This window comes from Dermacentor variabilis, chromosome 1 (assembly GCF_050947875.1).
Source record: "Dermacentor variabilis isolate Ectoservices chromosome 1, ASM5094787v1, whole genome shotgun sequence".
NCBI classification, from domain to species: domain Eukaryota; kingdom Metazoa; phylum Arthropoda; class Arachnida; order Ixodida; family Ixodidae; genus Dermacentor; species Dermacentor variabilis.
In genome coordinates, this window is record NC_134568.1 from 190,368,955 (window position 1) to 190,391,162 (window position 22,208).

Here is a 22,208-nt window from a genome sequence, read left to right on the forward strand (position 1 = left end):
GTTTCTTTCCTACTCCTTTTCTGCCCCTTCCTCCTTCAGACAAGTAGGCATCATGTCCCTTCTGGAGGCAGTTGTCGGCCTGTCTTCAAATCTTTTGTTAATGTTTACAGATAGTAATAACAAATAATGTTCTTTATGGCACTATGTGCCTTGTGAGAGCGAAAGGAGGAAAAGCAAGTGATCATTGTTTATGTTCCTACATGCAGGACTGAAGGGCTTCTTTGGCACCTCTCCTCTTCGTGCTAAGTGAAGATTTCCATTAAATTTGTGGAGTTTAACGTCCCAAAACTGCACAGTGAATTATGAGAGATACAGCAGTGGAGGGCTCCAGATTAATTTTGACCACCTAGGGTTCTTTAATTTTAATGAATTAAATTAGGGTGTTTTATGTGCCACAAACACTATCTGATTATGAGGCATGCCGTAGTGGAGGACTCTGGAAATTTGGACCACCTGGGGTTCTTTAATGTGCACCTAAATCTAAGTACATGGGTTTTTTGACATTTCGTCCCCATCGAAATGTGGCTGCTAGGGTTCCTTAAAGAATGTCGACCTAAACCTAAGTACACAAGCATTTTTGCATTTCATCCATATCCAAATGCGGGTGCTGCAGCTGTGAATCGAATCTGCATATAACCTTGTGCTCAGCAGCAAAATTCCATAGCCACTGAGACACTGTAGCAGGTTGAAGGTTTCCATTACTGCTTTTCTTAAGTCCAGCTCAAAATACATGCACTGCATCAGAACAATGAAAAGATTTTAATAAGCAAACTTCATTTTACAATGAGTTGTGGGTGGAGAGTTCTCATTTTTCCAAAGGGGGGGGGGGGCAGCTTTCCGAACACCATATATATATATTTCTTGCACTTAAATAAACTTTGTGTAACCTCGAATAATTGAGTGCCGAAGTGACGGCGTTATATGAGTATATACAAGACCTCATAGTAGGAGACAGTTCAATTTGGAATGAGTAAAGGCAAGGCGCAAAAGACCAGGACTGAAGAAGGGCACGAACGATAGGACTGGCGTCATCCTTAGCCGTTTGTGTCCTTCTTCAGTCCTGGTCTTTTGTGCCTTGCCTTTACTCATTCAAGCATGAACCAACTAGCCCAAGCAAGAGTTTTCATCATCGTCATCAGCCTGGTTACGCCCACTGCAGGGCAAAGGCCTCTCCCATACTTCTCCAACTACCCCGGTCATGTACTAATTGTGGCCGTGTTGTCCCTGCAAACTTCTTAATCTCATCCGCCCAACTAACTTTCTGCCGTCCCCTGCTACGCTTCCCTTCCCTTGGAATCCAGTCCGTAACCCTTAATGACCATCGGTTATTAAGGGTTACGGACTCATTACATTACATGACCTCCCCATTACATGTCCTGCCCGCGCCCCATTTCTTTTTCTTGATTTCAACTAAAATATCATGAACTCGCGTTTCTTCCCTCACCCAATCTGTTCTTTTCTTATCCCTTAACGTTACACCTATCATTCTTCTTTCCATAGCTCGTTGTGTCGTCCTGAATTTAAGTAGAACCCTTTTCGTAAGCCTCCAGGTTTCTGCCCCGTAGGCGTGTACTGGTAAGACACAGCTGTTATACACTTTTCTCTTGAGGGATAATGGCAACCTGCTGTTCATGATCTGAGAATGCCCGCCAACTGCACCCCAGCCCATTCTTATTCTTCTGATTATTTCAGTCTCATGATCTGGATCCGCGGTCACTACCTGCCCTATGTAGATGTATTCCCTTACCACTTCCAGTGCCTCGCTACATATCGTGAACTGTTGTTCTCTTCCAAGACTGTTAAACATTACTTTAGTCTTCTGCAGATTAATTTTTAGACCCACCCTTCTGCTTTGCCTCTCCAGGTCAGTGAGCATGCATTGCAATTGGTCCCCTGAGTTACTAAGCAAGGCAACATCATCAGCGAATCGCAAGTTACTAAGGTATTCTCCATTAACTTTTATCTCCAATTCTTCCCAATCCAGGTCTCTGAATACCTCCTGTAAACACACTGTGAATAGCATTGGAGAGATCGTATCTCCCTTCCTGACGCCTTTCTTTATTGGGATTTTGTTGCTTTCTTTATGGAGGACTACGGTGGCTGTGGAGCCGTTATAGATATCTTTCAGTATGTTTACATACGGCTCGTTTACACCCTGATTCCATAATGCCTCCATGACTGCTGAGGTTTCGACTGAATCAAACGCTTTCTCGTAATCAATGAAAGCTATATATAAGGGTTGATTATATTCCGTACATTTCTCTATCACCTGATTGATAGTGTGAATATGGTCTATTGTTGAGTAGCCTTTACGGAATCCTGCCTGGTCCTTTGGTTGACAGAAGTCTAAGGTGTTCGTGATTCTATTTGCCTTAGTAAATACCTTAGTAATTACTTTGTAGGCAACGGACAGTAAGCTGATCGGTCTATAATTTTTCAAGTCTTTGGCGTCCCCTTTCTTATGGATTAGGATTATGTTAGCGTTCTTCCAAGATTCCAGTACGCTCGAAGTCATGAGGCATTGTGTATAGAGGGTGGCCAGTTTTTCTAGAACAACCTGCCCACCATCCTTCAACAAATCTGCTATTACCTGATCCTCCCCAGCTGCCTTCCCCCTTTGCACAGCTCCCAAGGCTTTCTTTACTTCTTCGGCGTTACTTGCAGGATTTCGAATTCCTCTGGACTATTCTCTCTTCCATTATCGTCGTGGGTGCCACTGGTACTGTATAAATCTCTATAGAACTCGTCAGTCACTTGAACTACCTCATCCATATTAGTAATGATATTGCCAGCTTTGTCTCTTAACGCCTAGATCTGATTCTTGCCTATTCCTAGTTTCTTCTTCAGTGCTTTTAGGCTTCCGCCGTTCCTGAGAGCATGTTCAATTCTCCCATATTATACTTCCTTATGTCAGCTGTCTTACGCTTGTTGATTAACTTGGAAAGTTCTGCCAGTTCTATTCCAGCTGTAGGGTTTGAGGCTTTCATACATTAGTGTTTCTTGATCAGATCTTCCATCTCCTCTGATGGCTTGCTGGCATCCTGTCTAACGAAGTTATCGCCGACTTCTATTGCACACTCCTTAATGATGCCCGTAAGATTGTCGTTCATATCTGCAGCACTAAGGTCCTCTTCCTGAGTTAAAGCCGAATACCTGTTCTGTAGCTTGATCCAGAATTCCTCTATTTTCCCTCTTATCGCTAACTCATTGATCGGCTTCTTATGTACCAGTTTCTTCCGCTCCCTCCTCAAGTCTAGGCTAATTCGAGTTCTTACCATCCTATGGTCACTGCAGCGCACCTTGCCGAGCACGTCCACATCTTGTATAATGCCAGAGTTAGCGCAGAGCATAAAGTCTATTTCATTTCTAGTCTCGCCATTCGGGCGAGACTAGAAATGAAATAGACTTTCTGAATGAAATAGACTCGCCCGAATGGCGAGCAAGAGTTTTACTTGAGTTCAATTTCACAGCCTGATTCCTCTTGGTGGTGTAATCTTCCTTCATCTAATTGTCGCATACTTGGCTATCACTAATATTGCTTCGCCTGTCTGGTGAAACTGCAGCCCCCCCTCCCTCCCTCCCTCTCTCTTCTGCTTTTTTTGTGAGTCTGAGTATAAGCACTAAACGCATGACTGCTGTTCATTTTTTTTTAGTGAATCTGGCTTGGCCTCATTTCGATTACTGAGTGAATTATACAGTGTTCCCCAACTATCATGCACCAAGACTTAAAAAAAGGAGCAATTGTGTTACTCAAAGAAAACCTAGTGCATATTGTTTCCGGTACAGTGGAACAGCCGCCAGTAATTCTTTTGTTACTGAGATTTAATTTAGTGATTGGAATTAATTATGTAACTCGAGAAGTACTGTCCTAATTTTCTTTGTGTCAAGTGTCAACGAGGCATTTGTAGGCAGCCCAAAATGACATCCAAATGAAGTGTTTTCAGCGACGTACTAATTGCATATAAGTTTTTCCGACTGCCAAAGAAAGCTCACGAAGTATGAAAAATACCATGTGAGAGCGCTCCCCACCCGTATCATAAACCAGTGCCCTCAAATAAGCTGATTGAAAGTAACTGCATCGCCTGTCGCAAACCCGAAGAGAAAGCACAACACCTTGATAATGGTACAGAAGAAGCACCAACAGCAGGTTTCGCGGCTTCGCAGCTATTCGTTCCTCTCATTTCTACGTCACACTTATTATCCGTCTCTCAAGGCCGACTGATCACAGCGATAACAAAAGCCCCGTGATAATGCGGCCGAAGCACCGCTTTGACCACGCACGAAATGCGAAAAGCAACGGACTAGGCATAGAATGTTTCAAAATCCTGGCTTTGCTCGCACTGCATCGAAATAGTGCGTGCAAAGCTCTATTTCGCGCCAGAAACTTCCTTCGGACTAAAGCCAAATTAAAGTGACCATTTTATTTCTCATGAAAGCGTAGACGTGCTGCAAAGACAGGTTCATGTCAAAAAATAGAAGCGATATAAACAGACCGGAAAGCGACCAACGTGTAGAGAAAAGGCAATACCGATGCGTTCAAGAAAGTAACTATAACACTATCGCTATCGACCTGTATCGTGACTAAAGAATCTCAACATATTATATATTCTTGAGCAAAGCTAGCAATAGCAATCGCTGCCACTGTAAAGCCAGCCTGGAGATTATCTTACTTCTCTGGCTGTTTCAACGAGGATGCAACTTGTGCATCGACTAGTAAGGTTTAGTAGCCAAGCTTATACGGTAAATAGAGCTGTGCCATGTTCAAGGTCTTTTTGTTTTTTGTTTCCTAAAAAAATATGTGGGTAGACCTATATTCAAATTACAATTTTTTAGTTCATTTTATGGGGATCGACCTATATTCCTGTTTGACCTATCTTCGAGAAAATATGGTATACCTTTTCTGTCTGCTACTCTACCTGACAGGAATACTCAGCTGTATAGCACTGACACATGCACAATGATTTTAATTGTTAAAAGCAGCTGTACTAACCCTGTTCTCCACAAGTTCCACGCCAATCATGAGCCCTTTGCCTCGGACGTCACCGACCACACAGTATTCTTTCCTTAGTAATTCTAAGGCATGCAGTAGTTGAGTTCCAGTCACACGGCTGTTTTCCATGCAGCCATCTTCATCCAAAACCTGTAAATGAAAGGCAAACTCACGTGGCATTAAAGACAGCTGTGGAGAGAAAAGCATTTTAGAGCAACATAAGGCACAGGGCTTGTATGTAGCAGCTATGCATCATGTTTATAAATACATAGAGGTCAGATGTGAAAAAACAAAAGCAGAAAGTATGAGTACAAGCTTGAAGACAACTGACTTCAAATAAGGCTCCCTAAACTTGCTAGCTAGACTACCGGTAGAAGCCCTTCAAGCAGGCTTGACAAATACTTGCTGCATGCAGAGTACAAGAGCAAATGAAGCCAGTCAGTGTTAATCACTCAATGAAGAAAATGAGCCAAGTTAGTGCAAACACATTAATAACAATCTGTGTGTTGATGTCCTCTGTGTGAAGTGCACCTTCTCCCTCTATGACGTGAATTTTACTGGTGTAACATCATCAAGAGCTATTGTCAATAAAGAGCTATTGTCAATAATGTCAAGCACATTCCTTTATCATTGTGCTCATTGCATGGACAACATAAAGAAGTGGTGCAAGTTTTTATGCAAGGTTATTCCACATGGTGGCTAACAAGGTGGCCTAAATTCTGTCACTGGCTGTGTTTGTTCTGGATTTCAATATGTAGTCCCCATAATGCTTGACTAGGATGCAGGAATGCTGTATTCAACTCTATGTCGATCAGCATGTTCTACTGGAGACAATGCTTGTGCGAGACAGTTGTGCTTCTGAGCATGAGCTTCCAAATTGGCAAGCCATGGATACTTAGACATATTGCCATGCAGCAATGACAACTGCAGACATGAGTGATGTACGATCCTTCATTTGGCTGTTTGGCAATTGCTAAGGCTTCCTTGACATTGCAAGAGGTCATAAATAAGCAGGATCTATGCAAAGTAATGAAAAGCAAGACAAGTGAGTGGCGATGTTCTGCCTGTCTGATAGCACATGCTTAGAAGCAACGGAAATAGTCCCTCTTAACCAATGGCACCTCTTGTAAACAGAGATTGAACTGCATTTCTTCCATGTCCAGAGAGCTGTGACAGGGACTTTGCAAGGCAAAGCATCTGTGTCCCCTGCTATATGGATGAAATATTCCTGGCAGCAAGGCAGTGAAACATGTAATGCATATGCAATCGTTAGTGCAGGTCTTAAATTTCCCCATTTAAATAATGTGAAATGAAATGTTCTCATAATCCAACCCTATTCCCCTACAATGTGTAGGATTTTAAAGAAAATGTCAGATTACATTAACTGACTGTTGCAGAGGCTTTATATAGGCTTTAAAATGTTTTATGAAAAATAAAAAAAAAATCTTAACACTTTACAAAATGCAATGCTACATTTACTGATAGAACTCCATAAGAAGGACATTGTCGCAGTTCCTTAAAATTTATCTCATAAACAGTAGGAAGTGGATAAAATAAGTGTGCTAATTGTGAGTTACACAAACTTGTTACGTCAGTGCACATTTTGCAGAATAGCATTTGAGAAAATTAATGGGTAGCTAAAGCTTAGTGCTAGGCATCAAATTTTTCTGCTTTAACCGCTCTTATCAGATGCAGTTCATAAAACTGACTTGTCCATCTGTCTGTCCGGCTATCCACCTGTCCCTCCCGGATTTGTCATGTTTTATTTTTTATTTTTTCACTGCCTTTTCTTCAGGTGAGCTAGGAGCTTGTAAACTTCATGTTTGTTTTGAACCATTGTGTTTTTCATCACTTTACATAAAATAGTTGATGGTTTAAATAGAGATTCTGTAACTAGTAATCTGAATTATTTTATGCAACAAACCTCATTCAAATCCATTTTTGTAGATGCCTCATGAGAGTATTTCTGCATTTCATGTATGCATGAAATGTAAAAATTAAAGTTGGGCCCAAGCAAAACTCTTTCTCTAAGCAAATTGCCAGAATGTAAGTCCTGATCATTACGTGATACAGTTAAGTGTTCTGCATAATGTATTATAAGATTTTAAAAATCTGCTTCGCTACCGATCGCATCGGTGTCACTCCCCTGCGTTTTCAGCTGGCCTGTCACAATCTACATAGCAAGTGCATGACGTCATTTGGGCGAGCTAACTGACTGGCTGCCCATGTTCTGCCATTGATAATTTTTCCAAGTTTACGGTGAACAAATATTTATAATAGTTGAAAGGTTGCATTAATTTGTTTCTATATAAAAAAAAGCAAGAGAAAGAGAATACACAATGACAATTTATCACTACACTCAAGCACTTCTGGCACACAATACGTGTCATCTGCTTGTATTACAATGTGCTCTGCGATGGCGTGAGCTGCACAGTCAGTACTGGCCTTGAGGTGTCTTTTCGCGAGGACCATAAATTGCCCTTATTGAATTGTGGACTGCAAGTCTAGTGATTGGCGACGTGTCAAGCTGCGACATAGTGTCCTTCTGCATGTCAACAGGCGAGTGGAGTGGCTGCAGTGCACTGGGCATCACTGCAGTGCATCGAGCTCATTGGGGATCGACGGCCAGGCGGCTAGTGGAAAGGTTGGAGAGGCTTCACGCGCTGGCTCCAAGACACCGGAAGTAGATGTCACGACATCACATCATGACACAGAGTCAATGAATTGCTCAGCAAAGAAGTTGAGTAGGAGAAGCACAGCTAGGAAGGAGGCTAACTTGTAAGTATCTGTAGCTCTCTTAATATGAGATGCTTCACTTTAATTGTGGCGCGAATGTTTTACTGTAGCTGTACCCTGTGCGTCTATAAAATTTGTCCAAACCGTTGCAGGGACCCTTTAACAACTACTTTATTTCCCCATCACTTTAGTGTCTGAGTCGATATCTGTTTTCCAGGAATATTCCACACTTCTACTTGCATTGACAGGCAAGTTACTGGCATTTATTTCTGCACCTGAACACACAGTAGTCGCCTGTTTCACAAAGGTAAACAATTGCATCTCTGATTCACGAACAAACTGCATGGCACTTCCACTGCCTGTGAAAATTACAGAGAGTAGCAGTCAGCAACTATGAACCTTGGAATTTGTGTGTTTCGCTCAAACAAAATATTTATGCTGCATCTGAATTTGGCTCACGTCTTTTTCAGTGTTCTAAGATGATGGGCCTATGTATCCATTTGCAACTTTCTATCACTGCTCACACAACTGTCTGTTCTCATACTAAATAATGAACTAAGAGGCCTAGGTTAGCAATGGAATCAGCTGCTGAAAAGGCCCACAAAAATGTGGCAGTTAAGCTTCAATAGTAAAGAAGGGCCACTTAGGCGACTGACATCAACAACAGCTGACCCAACGGCAGTTGCCACAGGGTTGCCACCAAATGTGTTGAAAAAGCTAGCTGCATCCAAGGCTTTGGCAATTTCAGGTGTTGTGATGACTGCAGCTAGTGGAAAACCATTGCCAATGCCTTTTGCCATGGTCACTGAAACAATTGTAAGAAAAATACATTTCAAAGAGCTGCAGATAGCAAGCATGTTCAAAAACTGCAGTTTAGCAGTTGCTTCAGCTCATAACATGCTTATACTGCTGACCAAATGGCTTTATGCATGTGTTACTACAATTTAAAAATTCAGCCATGTGTGTCAATTGTAATTTGTATTCCCAAAAATTTAAGAAAGGGGAGTTCCACAGAAGTCTTTCCTCAAAACATTATGAAATTTTAACACCAGATTTATTTTAACATATAATACCAGCATAAATGGAAAATTAGTGGGACCAGCATTTTAATACATTTTTAATACTCTACAAATAATATTTTATATAATAACAACAACAACAATAATAATAATAATAATAATAATTGAATACTCTGCTTTTAATACATTCTTTTTTTCATTGATTTTCAGCCGCGAGGATCATACCAATGTACCTGATGTTGCTGATTATGACTGGCAATTCATGGAAAGTATTGAAATCTCAATTGCATGTCTTATTAATAATCTCAGGTTATCTACTTCATCTGGTGTTGATAATATTAGTTCCAAGATATTAAAAAATACCATTTCTATATCCAGTAACATTTTGTACCATATATTCAAGCAGTATTTGTTGTCGGGACAGCTGCCCAATGACTGGAAAATGGCCAAAATCATACCCATATTTAAAACCGGGTATAAGAACTTCCCAGAAAATTACCATCCAATTTCATTGACCTGCATTTGCTGCAAGGTGCTCGAACATATAATTGCTTCTCATATTTATAATCACCTAGAGTCCAATAATTTTTCTTTTCACCATCAACATGGTTTCAGGAAAGGATTATCATGTGAGACACAGTTACTTGAATTTACGACTGACCTGCACCTTCACATGAACAATAACCAGCAGACCGATTGCATTTTCCTTGACTTTTCCAAAGCATTTGATCATGTAGCCCATTGTCGCCTTATTGCAAAATTAAGTGCATTTCGAATTGGCTTCTTCACACTATCATGGCTTCGCAATTTTCTTTCGAATTGTCAACAGTTCACAGTAGTTAACAACATTGCTTTGTCTCCTTCTTACGTTACTTCTGGTGTGCTTCAGGGCAGCGTTCGGGGCCCATTACTCTTCCTAATTTACATAAATGATTTGCCACCTAATGTTTCTTCCCGCTTGCATATTTTCGCTGATGACTGCATCATTTACAGATAAATTAACAGTACTGATGACCACCTGGCCATTCAAAATGATCTTAGCCTAATTCATAATTGGTGTAACACCTGGTTAATGGCTCTAAATGTATCAAAATGTCAGGTAATTTCTTTTAGTCGTAAGCGCGACAACTCACATTTTTCATACGTCAATAATAAAGAATTGTGACATAACGTATCCTATAAATATTTGGGCATTCACCTAACCGAAAACGTCTCCTGGACAGACCACATTGCAGCCATCTGCACAAAAGCTTCAAGTACATTAGGTTACCTACGTCGTAATCTGGGTAATTCACCTTCCAACATCTGCAAATTGGCCTATCAGCCATTTGTTCGTCCACAGCTCAAGTATGCATCATCCATTTGGTCCGCACATCCTACCTACTTAATCAACATGCTTGAATCAGTCCAGAATCGAGCTGCCTGTGTCATCTCACATAATTATAAGCACCACTCCAGCGTAACGCAAATCAAACTTGATCATTTCCTCCAGCCTTTGGATCTTCGCCATACTGTCGCTCTGTCATCCTTTTTTCACAAATATGTTTATAATGCCACACAATCCACACTGCATATCCAGGTGGCCTCAAACACATCTCGCCTATTAAACAACTACTTAAGTTTTGCGCTTCTTCCCCCCCTTGCGCACATGTACGCTACGACACATGCTTTTAACTTTTCCGCACTCCCCATGGTCATTCGCTTGTGGAACAATCTTCCTGATAACATTGCTTCCGAGTCAGGTCAAGAAAAATTTCGTCATCTCCTACACAAGCATTTTTCATAATAGCACTTACAAATCACTTTATCTTGTTTCTTGTACTTGGCAATGTGCTTCGAACTTTTTGCGTTGTTTTTATTTATATTGATGCATTGCTATCTCGCTCTCATCAATTGGTATTTTATGCTCCGTCATGTGTTCACTTGTATGCCATGAATATATTATTGCTTTTTTGTGTCTCTTTCCCGAAACATCCCTTGAAGCATTGTATTCCTTGATCAGTTCATTTTTCATGTATTGTACTATCTAGTATTAGTGCCTTACATTAATTTTACTCTTGTTCTTTCCTTGAAGTGTGCCTTTGTGGCATTTTATTACTTCAGTTTTTTCCTTTTTCATGTTTTGATCTTTCTGGTAATGTTGAAAAGCCCTGCATTGAGAAGTATCTTTTGTACCAGACTTCAGAAGGCTATTTACTCTATTTTTTTTTTTTTTGCCTTTGATTTTGTAACCCCCCTTACACAATGCTCCCATAGGGCCTGTAAGGTATTTTAAATAAATAAACAAATTTCTGCATTGCTCAATTCCAACACGTGTTTCTACAGTCAAGCGAGAAATTGGTTTTATAAAATAGATTTTGAAGCAAGGTGCATGGGTGTGTGCACAAGGAGGCAAGAGAAGCAAAGGACCATCTAGCCTACTGAGAAAGAAAGCCTTAGTCTGCCCCATAGCTTTTAATGTCCTCTAGAGGATACATATATGACTGTAAAAGGGAAGTAATTTGGAACGATGGCATACGCTAGTGAACTTGAGAGCACAAAACTGAACACAAGTGATCGTTTTCCCTTATGAGTGAACAAGTATTCCAGAATAGCTGCTTCAAAGGTTTTGCAGATATCTGGTATGAAGGGCACATAAGGTGGCCGAAATTGCCGAGAGGAAGGGGGAGCTTTGCTAATAGGGACCACTGCATACACCTCTGGCAAGCTCTCGTGCACAGCTCTACTATAGGCAGCCTTCACAAAATATCTTGGCTTCTTTCAGTGGCTCTTGCTCGAGTCCCAAGGACATCTGGATGCAGTGAGTAGGTACTTTCACATTCGTTACCCTCAATGGTTCACTGGTTCCCTTCTAAACAAGAGTTTCTCACAATATCACCCAGAGGAAAAATTCAAGATTTCTAACAGGTGCTGTGCCACTAAGGGATTGCCGAGATGTGGGCATGTGAGGGTTGTCCTGGGTGTTGCTTATCTTAGAACTCGGTCATTTCACACAAATAATGCTTTTTTTAGTAAAAAATCATCATACAAAGTCTTGGTTTGCATGTCCAAACAATATCTTCTCCATGAGCCTTCATGGACACAAAAGGTCTCACTAGTTATCTTATAATCAGCATGTGTGGCATATTATCATGGCAGCCTTTACTTAGTGGAGCCAAGGCATGGCTGGAGCTCGAGCTTGATTTGAAGAAAGATTTGCCAAAGAAATAGGGCAGAAGTTTTGCTTAGATGACTGCTGAACATAAATGTGTTGTGCTGCATGGTATGTGCAACCTAAAGCATTACAGATACATTGCACCCTAATCCTTCTTGTTCCTTCTCATGTCGTCCTTTTTTTCATGCACAACATATCTGTGTGTCTACCAAAAAAAGAACATGCTGAAGGAAGACTGGTGCTAATGAATAGGAACCAGGAGCTGACATGTCCAGTGGTGGAGCAACTGTGCCAATCCGCCTTTTTCATTTTCCTGTGCTGCCCTCTGCCACACATTGCTGGAAACGTTTTGGAAGGGTGCTGGGGCTTCCGCTGGTTGATTTGTGCACCTGCGCCCACATGTGCGTCAGTTGTGCGTTTCATGGATTGCGAAGCATTATTAATGGCTTCTCCGGGCAGAATGTCGTTCCTGGAAGCCACGAAGCACTCAATGACTACTGGGTGAGCAGGCCTGAGTACGCTGTTGTGCGAACAGTGCAGTGGATAAAGGCACGCTGAGTTCCCTTTGCAGACACAGCTGCCTTGGAGTTTGTTGTCGCTGATTTCTGCACTTGGAGCTCGCATTTCGTATTCTTTTTAAACATTATTTTGACATTTCGCATATTCAAGTAGTCTTCGAGTGCAGCCTTTTATGCCAGATTTATCAAAGCGGTGCACTTGTTTACATGAACATCTACAGACGCAAATCGCTGTTAGCGTCAAATATTGTGGAAAAGCTGCATTGCTGATATGAAGTAATGTCAAAACGTAGCAAAGCATACATATCTGCGCATATGTGCCGTGTTGTTCCACCCCGAGACGAGTCAATATGAGTGGCCGAACCACTTAAACAACGGCTAAATATTACGGGCTGTTAACTTATTTCTGATTATTTCTGATTCTCGCTTTTTTTTTTAACTCCATCATACTTAGAGTTTGCGCGTGCCATAAAACATTAGGGAAAACTGTGCTCGCATAAATTAAGGGCTCATTTATAGGCCGTGTTGTTCTTTCATAAAATGCGGATGCCATTACTGATGCCATTGGTATAACTGAGCGAGACGGTTCTTTATGCTGCTGTATACCGAATGCACCGTCTCTTGTTTCCTGTTTAATGCAGAGGTAAACAGCACATCTCTGCAATTGAGAAATGTGTCAGCATAACAATACATACAGACACACCCATCTACGTAGCGAATGTGACCGGCAGCCTACGGGTGCGGTGATGTACAGATGTTGAAGAGTGAAGTGCAGTTGATTTACAATCGCCAAGGACAGAACTGAACTATAAAAGCAGTTTCTTTCATTCCAACTGCTTACATTTCAGTTCAAGTCCGCCGGTAGTGGGTGAACGAGCACGATGCCACCATGCTTAACCTTTGCTGAACAGGGTCAACATTGGCTCAAACTTCATGTGCACGGCTTGAGAGGGTTGAAGCTTGTGTATTTCAACTGCGTAGGCATGTTCTAACTCACTTTGAGCGCGATTAATTATATATGCAAGTGAAGGCGCTGTCACTACATCGCGTTGTCAGTTCGGTGGCCGATCGCACAGGGTTCGGTCGAATTGTCGTCGGCACACTAACTTTGTTGGTGCCGTTGACAAGAAAGCCCATCGCAGTGCGACAACTCGCACTCATCGGTTGTATCGTTGTCAGCCTGGTATGATAAAACGCTTTCAGTGACGCACTGTACTGAATAGTCAGTCAATCGTTGATGTGAGCGTCTTGTCGGTCTCGTATCGACCCAGCGTTACTGTGCCTTAAACAAGTACGTGGAGTCAGGCACGCGCTGCCACCACTAGCAAATGAGGATCGCCGCTGCAAGGAGACTTCATCAGCAACGTGATGTTTTTAAGTGTTGCCGAAGTGTAACGCACAGGTTTTTCATTAAATTTGCTAGCCATGCATCAATGAAAGGCAGCAACTACCTGGCTCACGGTGCGGTCCGAACCACTCAGACGAAGTGCTGGCTGCTTTCTGTTTTAAAGTGGAGTTTCAGTCTTACACTATCCATGTTTCCCGCACCGCGACGATGTCGAGCTACCATTGGAGTTTCAAGACAGTACATGACACGAGTGTGTGCAGCAGCGTGCATCCGAGCGCTTATTATTATTATTATTATTTTGTGGGGGACTTTCTGGCGCGTGGTGATACGCTCGACACTTCCAAAACATTGTGTGACTAATCTGCTAGGGCAGGGCGCATGTGCCGTCGCGCCATGAAAAAGGCGGATTGCGCTAAACAACGCCAAGAGCGAGCCTTTGTGCCGTCCTGTGCCAAAACAGCATTTTAGAAGAAAATTGCACTGAGCCTGCACTGAACATGCATAAAAGTGAAACCCTCCTTCCATTGACGCTGCGCAGCTAGCAAAACTGAAATAAAAACCAACAGCATGCTATCATCATCATTACAGAAGGAAGCAGAGGCCCTTCCAATGAGTTTCTGTATGGGCCCGTCGGAGACGTCTGATTCGTCATTCGCGCATTTTTCTCTGATGGACGTACAATGTAGTGCCGCTGTACCGTCATGCCAGTGCTTTATTTAGGTGTTCATCAAACCTGCATGGTACTGCGCAGTTTGTCAAAGGAGGATGTCACATTCTAGCATTAAAGGGACACTAAAGGCTGATGCTAAGTCGATGTTGACTGTTTAAATACCATTGCAGAAACCTCACAACACTTGTTTCCTGCCAAGAAAGGACTTAGTTTACGAGAAAATTGTATCTGAAGGGTCCGAATACCTTTACCACAATTCAAATCTCCCGCCACCCAAACCGGGGAGCGGTGACGTTGCATATGCCATCACCACCCTTTGTTGCCATCGGCAGGGTGCTGTCGGTGAGTAAAGCCGCACCCAACAGACGGCGGTACCAAGCCAAGATAGAGCGGTGGATTCATCGCTGCAGCTGCTTTTTAGTCAAGTGGTGTAGATTGTTTGAGCATATCGCGACATCACATGGAAATTAAATTCTCTGTTACTTACAATTTGTACGAGTTTCGCGAGCCAGCAAAACTAGTGAAGCACTACGCAATAACTGAACCACTGAAACGCAAAAGCGTGGGCGGCACGGAGTCGAGTGAAAACGAAACCTTTCAACCACCTGCGTCATTGTTAAGGGTAATTTCAATTAGTTAATTTTTTCTAAAAAGGATATAGAACTGGACAAATAGCATTTTATTTCAACTTATAATACAATACAGTCGACTCCCGTTAATACGAAGTTCACGGGGACCGCAAAAAACTTCGAATTAAACGAACTTCCAATTAAGCACAAAACACAAAAAACAGCACTTTATTTGTGGCGAAATCGAGTATTTTCTCTAAGAAAAATAGTCGGTCATCTTGCTTTGCTTCTTCTTGCCGAATCGCGCTGCTGAAAGCAAGTTCTGCAGACTGTAGATGTGGCGGAACGCTTCTTCCGCGTTACCTTCAGCGGCAAAGAAGCGCTCCGCAAGAGCAAGGCCCGCAGCTACATCGGCAGCCTTAGGTTGCAGCTCGCCTTCAACGTCATCGTCGCTTTCCTGGGTCGCTTCCTGGGGCCGAATAATCTCTACAATTTCGCTATCCGTCAGCGCACCGCAAGTTTCGACCGCCTTGTCTACGGCGACATAATCTTCAAAATTGACGTCCCCGAGAGCATCACCAAAATCAGTGCCGTCAAGCTCGCTTGTTGACGCTTCCTCCGCTGAAATTTCAGAGGCATCCTCCGAAGAAGCTGCCACAAAACCGCAAGCCCTGAAGCAGTTTCCGATTGTTTCTTGCTGCACACGATCCCATGCTCGCTCCAACATGTGGATGGCACTAAGCAGGCTCACCTCGTACTTTGTGGAGCTATCCATACACAAAATCATGCGCTCGAGGAGGTGCCGCCTGTACAGGACTTTAACATTCTTGATGACGCCTTGGTCCATTGGCTGCAAAACAGCCATTGTGTTTACAGGCAAAAATGCGAGGCGTATTGCACTCAAGGCTGGCACATTCATGTGAGCACTGCAGTGATCGACAAGGAACAACACCTTGCGGTTCGAAGCAGCAAACTTGCGGTCCAATTTGCTTATCCAGCTCTTGAAGATTTCGGCCGTCATCCACGCTTTTTTGTTCACCTCATAGTCCGCAGGCAGCGTCTTCACACCTTTAAAACATCTCGGCTTCGCGGCTTTCCCGATCACAAGTAACCGACATCGTTCCGTGCCAGTCATGTTTGCCGCGATCAGCACCGACACTCTCTCCTTGCTGCGTTTGCCCCCAGCACAGTCGTCGTCATTGAATGTCAGGGTCTTCTCTGGTAGAAGCCGATAGAAGAGTGCAGTCTCATCTGCATTGAAGATGTCTTCCGGTTTGTATTCGGCGAGATATTCACGCAGCTTTCCGTCCTTCCACGTGGCGCATGTTTCCTGGTTAACGGACACCTTTTCACCACACACGCTCTTGAAAACCAGGTCATGGGGATCTTTAAAGCGCGTCAGCCATCCATCTGACGAAACGAAGTCATCGATCCCCAACATTGCTGCAAGCATTCGGGCTTTCATCGCAACGATGTCTCCGCTGAGAGGAAGTTTGTTGCTCCTGGCCTCCCTAATCCAAACCAGCAGAGCCTTCTCCAACTCTGGGTAAGCGCCGGTGCGCATTCGCTTCCGAGAAGTCTTGAACTTGTCGTTCTCAAATGCATCCATTATTGTGCGCTTGTTCTTGATGTAGTTAGAGAGCGTGTTCGGCTTGATCCCGTACTTCCGCGCTATGTCTTGTTTGGCGGCACCTCCCTTCTCAACTTCCTTCAAAACCTCGACTTTCGTTGCCAAGTCGAGCGTGCGATAAGAGCCACGGTTTGCCATGGCTATAAACTGTGCGACTAGGTACAGTCAATTCCGAATCACTCGTTACCTAGCCTACGAGCTTCCCGCACAAAGGCGCTCGACCAACACACGCCTCGAGCTGCGCACGCTGCAAGACTAATCTCGCACAAACTTGCCACTGCCAGTATGCAGCGCTGCGTGCACCTATGGCACCCGCGTCGCCTCCGCGATCAGCTCCGGCCACGCGCGGCAGCCGCGCGTGGCCTCCGGCGGGAGCCGCTTCGCCTCCCGCCGGAGTTGATCGCGGAGGCCACGGCAGCCGTAGCAGTGAATAATCGCGCCGCTCCAAGAAGGATGGCGTTGCGGGCGGCTGCGGTGGCGATGACACCAACGCGGAGCACGGAACTGTTGCAACACTTGAAAAATTGCACATTCTACCAAAGAATGACGGTCACCTCGAGGATCCCGGCTGAAAATTAACTTCCAATTAAACAATATTACTGGATGAGGACTTCGAATTATCGAGCGATTTCTTCTATAGGATTACATGCAAAACTGACGGGACCAGCACTTCACTTCTAATTAACCGAAAATTCCAATTAAGCGGCTTCGAATTATCAGGAGTCGACTGTACAAGGATGTTTTTTGCAATGAGTGGTTGAGTAATAGTCACAAAATTTAACTGAGGAGTGCTTTCATCATCGGGCAAGTACTTGAATGTCCCAGAGGAGTCTCTAATCATGTCCTGCATTTACCTCGATTTCTCGATTATTAAGGCTCTGTTCGCGATAATATTGACGCCTTAGAGATTCTCGAGCACTAATCTATCACTTTAGCTCGACTTAATATTTGCCTTTAGTGTCCCTTTAAAGGTAATCTTTTTCAAAGTTTATGGGTGATAGCGGGACTCCGCAAAATAGCTGCTGCGATCGGAATCGCACGTGATGCATAGTTCAGAATGGTATGTTCCACCACATCCAATGAGTGCTGCCATGTTTGTTGGCACAAAGCTTTTGCGCCAAGTTTGGGTCACTTCGTTATTTCGTATTTTAGTGAAATAGTGGCACCAACGCAAACACAAAACCGTATTTGTGTTTCGCGCATGTTCAGTGGCACTGCCGGCATTTTTTTTTGCAGCCGCAATACCTTTGCGGCCCCTATAGCATAGCATGACATCAGTATATTGCAAGTCATGCTCAGTGCAGGCTTGCAAACTCGTTAGGTCTTGCGGTGAGCCTTTGCCCACAAGCCATAACTGTCACACTGTGTTGCATCCTAGGTTAATAAACATGCTTTTATTGACAATCTGTCTGTGGTGCCTTCCCTGTGCCGTATCAATGAACACGGCCATAGTGCCCTTTGTGCAACGCGCTATGCACAAGTGTTGTGTCCTTTCCTGAGTGCGCTTGCAGGGTAAGCCTCGTGCACACCCATTTCCACAACATATTAACTATATCAGTTAATATTGTTACGGACATCAGTTCTTGAGCAGTTGCATGATGTCCCTACTGTAGGCCACCTCGACGTTTCACATACTAACAACCTCGTACGGTGCTGCTTCTACTGGTCAGGCCTGTACATGCCTGTACTGCTCTGTGCGCCGCTACATTTCAGCTTGTGCGCCCTGTCAGCACCGCAAAAAATCTGCTGTGCTGCCCTCTGGACACCTTTACCCCACCGATGTGCCCTCAGAACCATTCTTTCGCGTTGGTCTCAATCTTCTCAGCCCTTTACAGACGTCGAAATCTGGCGATAAGCGGGTAGTTGTCGCGACTGATTACGCGACCTGTTAAGCGATAACACGGGCTTTGCGCACAAGCTGTGCAACTGAGGTGGCAGATTTCCTTTTACATGACATCATCATCACGGCGCACCCCGGAAGCTCCTCATTGATTGCGGCCACACTTTGTCCCAAGTATTTGAAGACCTACTTCGCTCCTGTTCTGCAGAGCACAAGCTTTCCACCGCTTACCACCCGCAGACAAACGAACTGACGGAGCGGCTCAATCGCACGTTGACAGAAATGCAGTCTCTGTACGTTTCCGACAACCACAGTGATTGGGACAGCATGTTACCCTTCATGACCTTCGCCTATAATTCGTCCAGTCACGAGACCACTGGCTTTTCACCCTTTTACCTTCTGTTTGGCTGCCACCCTTTGCCCTTTGACACACCTGCCTCTTTCGGCGATGAACACTCCCATGGAATACGCTCAAGACATCTTCGCCCAGGCTCGCACAGCACGCCAGATTGCCGGCTCACCGAGTCTCAGGGCACACAGAAGATAAGGTATGACAGCCGACATTGGGACGTTCGATTTCCTCCTGGATCCGTTGTCCTCCTATGGACACCTATGTCGCCACGTCGGCTTCTCCGAAAAACTGTTGCCACGCTGCACAGGGCCCTACACGATATTGCGTCAGCTTGGCAATGTCAACTACGAGATTGCTCTGCTGGACTTGCGTGTCCCCATGGATGCTGTGCATGTATCCCAGCTGAAGCCTTGCCACGAGTTCACCTCTCTTATAGTTAGTACTGAGACAGCGCCCTTACAGGCAGGTTATGTTACGGTGCAACCAAGCGTGGCGCCACACAGAAGACGACGATTTGATGCGTAGAGGTGGAATCGGTCTCGACAGCCATCTTGTTTATGCGTTGTCTCTCTTGTAAATATTGTAAGTACATTTTATATGCGACTTCTGCAACGTAACAATATTTACATGGTACATGGTAAGCCATGTCCGTTGGACCCTGTGCCAAAAGTTGTTGCTGCTGTGCCAAATCCGCTTTGTTCCTGCGCCAGGAGCTGCGCCGAAAGGTGAAATGGCTGTTCCACCACTGTATGTCGCCTCCGCCTTTTGCTTTCAATTCTGGCTACAGCATGAGACTAACAGCACACATATATGCATGTTTCCTTTCACTTGCCCACAAGAGAACTTTTTCGTTGCATGTAATACTCAAGAAAACCTTTCTTCAAACATAATTTCACCAAATATACATAGGTCGCAACAGAACTTTACAGCATATACACAAACAAAAATGATGTAGAAATGCTATAAAAGGTAATTTAACACCCCCCCCCCCCCCCCGTAGTAATAAAAATATGTACAATTTGTTTCTTTTATAGTGCATAATAATAACCTACATCTGTTTGAGTAGAAGACATGCACAAATGATACATTTTAAAAATAAATTATTTGCTGTATTAACGCCTCCTTGTGTCTGATTAAAAATTTAAGTCAAAGTAGTATTGATGTATCCACACTTACCAATATCTGGCATTATGCCATGACCTTCAAAGCCCCAAAAGTGGTCACCAGTCCTCCCAAATCCAGTTTGGACCTAGAGAGGAGCAGAGCAATACAATATGCCTCATTAGAATGAGAAAAACCTGCCGTGGTGGCTTAGCGGCTATGGTATTGCACTACTAAGCACGAGGGCGCGGGATCAAATCCCAGCTGTGGTGGCTGCATTTCGATGGGGGCGAAATGCAAAACGCACGTGTCTCGTGCATTGGGGGCACGTTAAAAGACCCCCTGGTGGTTAAAATTATTCCGGAGTCCACCACCACGGCGTGCCTCATAATCATATTGTGGTTTTCACACATAAAACCCCAGAATTCAATTCAATTCAGAATTGGAAAATTAGAATAATCAGGTTAAGCGATGGTGCTACCTCAAAATTGGCACCTTTGCTTGATTTCTTGCATGACCTGAAGGCCTTAATACATGCTCACTGAGCATGCCTTTGAAGGTGAAGTTTGCAAACATTGGCTTTAGAGGCTATAGTCATATAGTTGTGGGAAATGACAAATTTATAAAGTGCATAAATTAAACTACCCTTGCTTTTGGAGGTTGCTTTATCTGGATTCATTTAATGGCAGAAGAACCTGCAAAGGACATTGCAGAATCAGAAGGGTGGAAGCTAAATTGAGGTGCAAGCAAGATGACAAGGCTTTCCTGGCATGTTTCAGGTGCACTTGAGTGTGCAACTGCTTGTAAAGTGTCTTGCCAAAATACAACTGTTGCACACTGGTGCAATCAGGTAAACACGGTTTGCATATATTACTGTTTGTGTGGACTCATTTGGCATTGAGCCTGGTGTGTGTAGCTAATCCATTATTCATTCAACCCCTATGCTAGCATGCAGACTTTGTTCAGACAAAGCTACAATCTTACACCACTAGCCTATTTCTGTGTTCTGTCCCCAATGTTTATGAAATGCTGTTTGCAAGTTCAAGGAATTTAGGAATGAAATTCACAACATAATTACATAATAAGATACTCTATTTATTGAAGCAACAATGAAAGAAACTAACAAGCACCAAGGCCTATAGACTTCATAAATCAAGCCCTCCATATAGTATGACAAAAGCTTCAGAATTTTCTCGGGTAGATACACCGGCAAACATGCTTCATGCCAATGACTTCTGTTGGCTACTTTGATAGTTACTTCACTCAAACAAGCTTCCACAGTTTCTTAAAATATGCAATACAAATTATGAAAAATAATTAAAAATAAAACATTGCCCGCACTGCTGCACATATCACAGTATGATGCAGTGGGCTCAAAGTGCTTCTAAGAGAAGAGATGCAAACAAAACAGAACAAAAGCCATTGACTGATTGTACTGTTACAAAAGGCTGTTAAAAATTTGGTTATTCCATCAACTCAACGTTGCATTTTTGTTGTTCCACAAGAGTAATTGTGTATGATAAATTGAATACTGATAAATATAGATAATGCAAAATTAAATATAAATTGAATATTTTGCAAATAATTTTAAATAGTTAATGAACACAATGCAAGTGCAGCCATGAGAATTCTATCTCAGAATTAATCCAGTCTAACAATATCAAGACCTTACAGTCCAGAAGGAAATATTTACACCTGAAGTTTTTATACTTACTGTTCAATCGTAGACTCGTCCTGAACCCTGCCTCCAATATAACTCCATTAACAACCCGACACACCCATCATACTCATCCTTTGGCCTTAACTGTGTACTTTGCGAGAACTAACCTGTTCAAGTTTTTCTTGTTTCCCTGAACAATTTCAGAATGAAACGAGCTTCCACATGCAACTGTTAACTCTTTAGAAACCTTAGAATCTGCTATATAGTTCTGTCTCGATTTTTCTTTTCCACTTTTCCTGCAATACAATGACGGCACATAAGTATCTGAATAGTATGCATTACTTCCACTTTTAGAACTGTTGTTGTACTCCAAACTGTTGTATTATTGCTTATAATATTGAACTATCGTTGTACATGCATTATTGTGTTATATTCTGTATTTCTTGCCTCTCCTGCTTTTGGACAAAACTTTTGGACAGTTTCCAGATACACTGGCATACAGATAAAATATTTATGCAATATCAAATATCAATTGAATATTTAAAAATAATTTTGAACACATTATGGAATAAATTGGCTTTACAACTCTGGTTCACTGATTTGAAATTCTTCTGGGATATA

General features: G+C 43.1%; 1 protein-coding gene across 5 annotated transcripts in view; it reads right to left on the bottom strand.

Annotated features, from left to right (window-relative positions):
* LOC142590061 (alanine--glyoxylate aminotransferase 2, mitochondrial) overlaps positions 1–22,208 on the bottom strand; it is a 50,717-nt gene that overhangs the window by 9,351 nt on the left and 19,158 nt on the right. For all 5 annotated transcript variants that reach the window (XM_075701906.1, XM_075701918.1, XM_075701926.1 and 2 more), the window contains 3 exons: positions 20,003–20,075; positions 8,383–8,531; positions 4,991–5,140 (listed from right to left, as the gene is read on the bottom strand). In XM_075701906.1, coding sequence (XP_075558021.1) covers positions 4,991–5,140; positions 8,383–8,531; positions 20,003–20,075 — 372 coding nt within the window. The remainder of the gene's footprint in view (positions 1–4,990; positions 5,141–8,382; positions 8,532–20,002; positions 20,076–22,208) is intronic.